The sequence below is a fragment of the Dendrobates tinctorius genome, unplaced genomic scaffold (assembly GCF_039654945.1).
Source record: "Dendrobates tinctorius isolate UK_male_01 unplaced genomic scaffold, ASM3965494v1 ptg000095l, whole genome shotgun sequence".
In the NCBI taxonomy this organism is placed as follows: domain Eukaryota; kingdom Metazoa; phylum Chordata; class Amphibia; order Anura; family Dendrobatidae; genus Dendrobates; species Dendrobates tinctorius.
Window position 1 is genome coordinate 574,662 of NW_027361763.1, and position 1,507 is coordinate 576,168.

At 44.2% G+C, this 1,507-nt stretch overlaps 1 gene segment (V, D, J or C); it reads right to left on the minus strand.

Moving 5' to 3' along the window:
- Nucleotides 1-724: 724 nt before the first annotated feature.
- LOC141098795 (immunoglobulin kappa variable 1-39-like) lies at nt 725-1,208 on the minus strand. The segment is given in 2 exon segments: nt 725-1,032; nt 1,160-1,208. Coding segments are annotated over 2 exon segments (357 nt in total).
- Nucleotides 1,209-1,507: the final 299 nt, after the last annotated feature.

The window sequence follows — 1,507 nt, forward strand, 5'->3', positions numbered from 1 at the left end:
CATAACCTATAATAGTGGGGTCACATATGTATGGAATCCCCCCAGCTCTCTCTGCCCATCACTCACACGCCCAGGAGGTGATGGGTTCCCCCTTCATGTGATGATTGGGGGATTCCTCCATCACTTACATCTCACTCATCCGTCTATGGAGACGCCGCACGTTCTCACATTCTCAGTCCCCATATAACGAGTATTAATCCCAGTTACAGACGTCTCATCGCTCTCTCCTTATATTGCTCTGTTATATATTTAGGATAGAAAGTTCAGTAAAAACAGGAACAATTCTCATGTTTCCTGATGTTTGTAGTTGGACGCTGTTCACATGCTGCACAATAAAGCGTCATCTTCATTCTGTGGATCAGCGCGATTACAGCAACAGCAAATGTAGAGATTCTGATTTGTGATTATTACTTTTATATCATAAAATCACTGAGTGTAAAGTAGGAGAAGCTGTTTCTCATCAGCTCGCTCCGCTGTCCGGCCACATTCAGAGTTTCTCCTCCGGTGCAGATGTTCCTATAGTCTGTAATCATTATGTCAGCGCTGGTTTATACCTGACTGGTTTATACAATGATCTGTACAGAAAGAATCTATTCCCAGAGGAAGAAGAGAAGACAGAAATCATCACTGAGCGCTCTGCTAATTCTCTGCACCTTCCTCTACACAACATTGTAATACAGCGACATCATGGGGGATGAGGAGGAGGTTTTTGTACGGCTCTGTATCACTGTGTGAGAGGGAAGCTATAACCCTGCTGACAGTAATAATCTGCTGCATCGTCCTCTGTCGCTCCTCGGATTGTAAGAGTGAAAGCAGTTCCAGATCCAGATCCAGAGAACCGGTCTGGGACTCCTGTATATCGGGTGGTTGCAGCATAGATAAGAAGCTTTGGTTGTTCTCCTGATTTCTGTTGGTACCAGTTTAAATAGTTGCTTATACCAGCACTGGCCGTACATGAGATGGTGACTGTATCTCCGGGGGACACAGAGATATAATCTGGAGTCTGGGTCATCACAATCTCTCCAGAGGATCCTGAGGATTAGAAGAGACAGATTCATTACTGATAAATGTCAGGATCTTCCTAGAAATCCTGATCTGATGAGGGATCCACTGTAGAGATTTCTCTACACACAATCATGGAAGGATCCGAATCTCTCACCCTGAATAGAGATGAAGATCACAGCCAGCAGATAACTGCGAGAAACCATCCTGATGTGTCTGGAGCGTCAGAGAGAAACTATAAGATGAGACAATCTGTACAATGAGATCTATATAGAGAGTGACGGGGGACACAGGAGACCCCAGAGACTGTGTATGGAAATACTGGGGACATGTAAATTCTGTGGTTATAATGTGACGGTTACTGGTGTGTAATAGAGACCGGAGCTCGGCGGCGTCTCCTCCTAGAGGAGAATTAATGTCACTTGTATTATGTGTAAAGACTCATTTCTTGTACATTGTGGTCTCAGGTTATTATCGTTCTTCGCTTTGCATATAAACATTACAG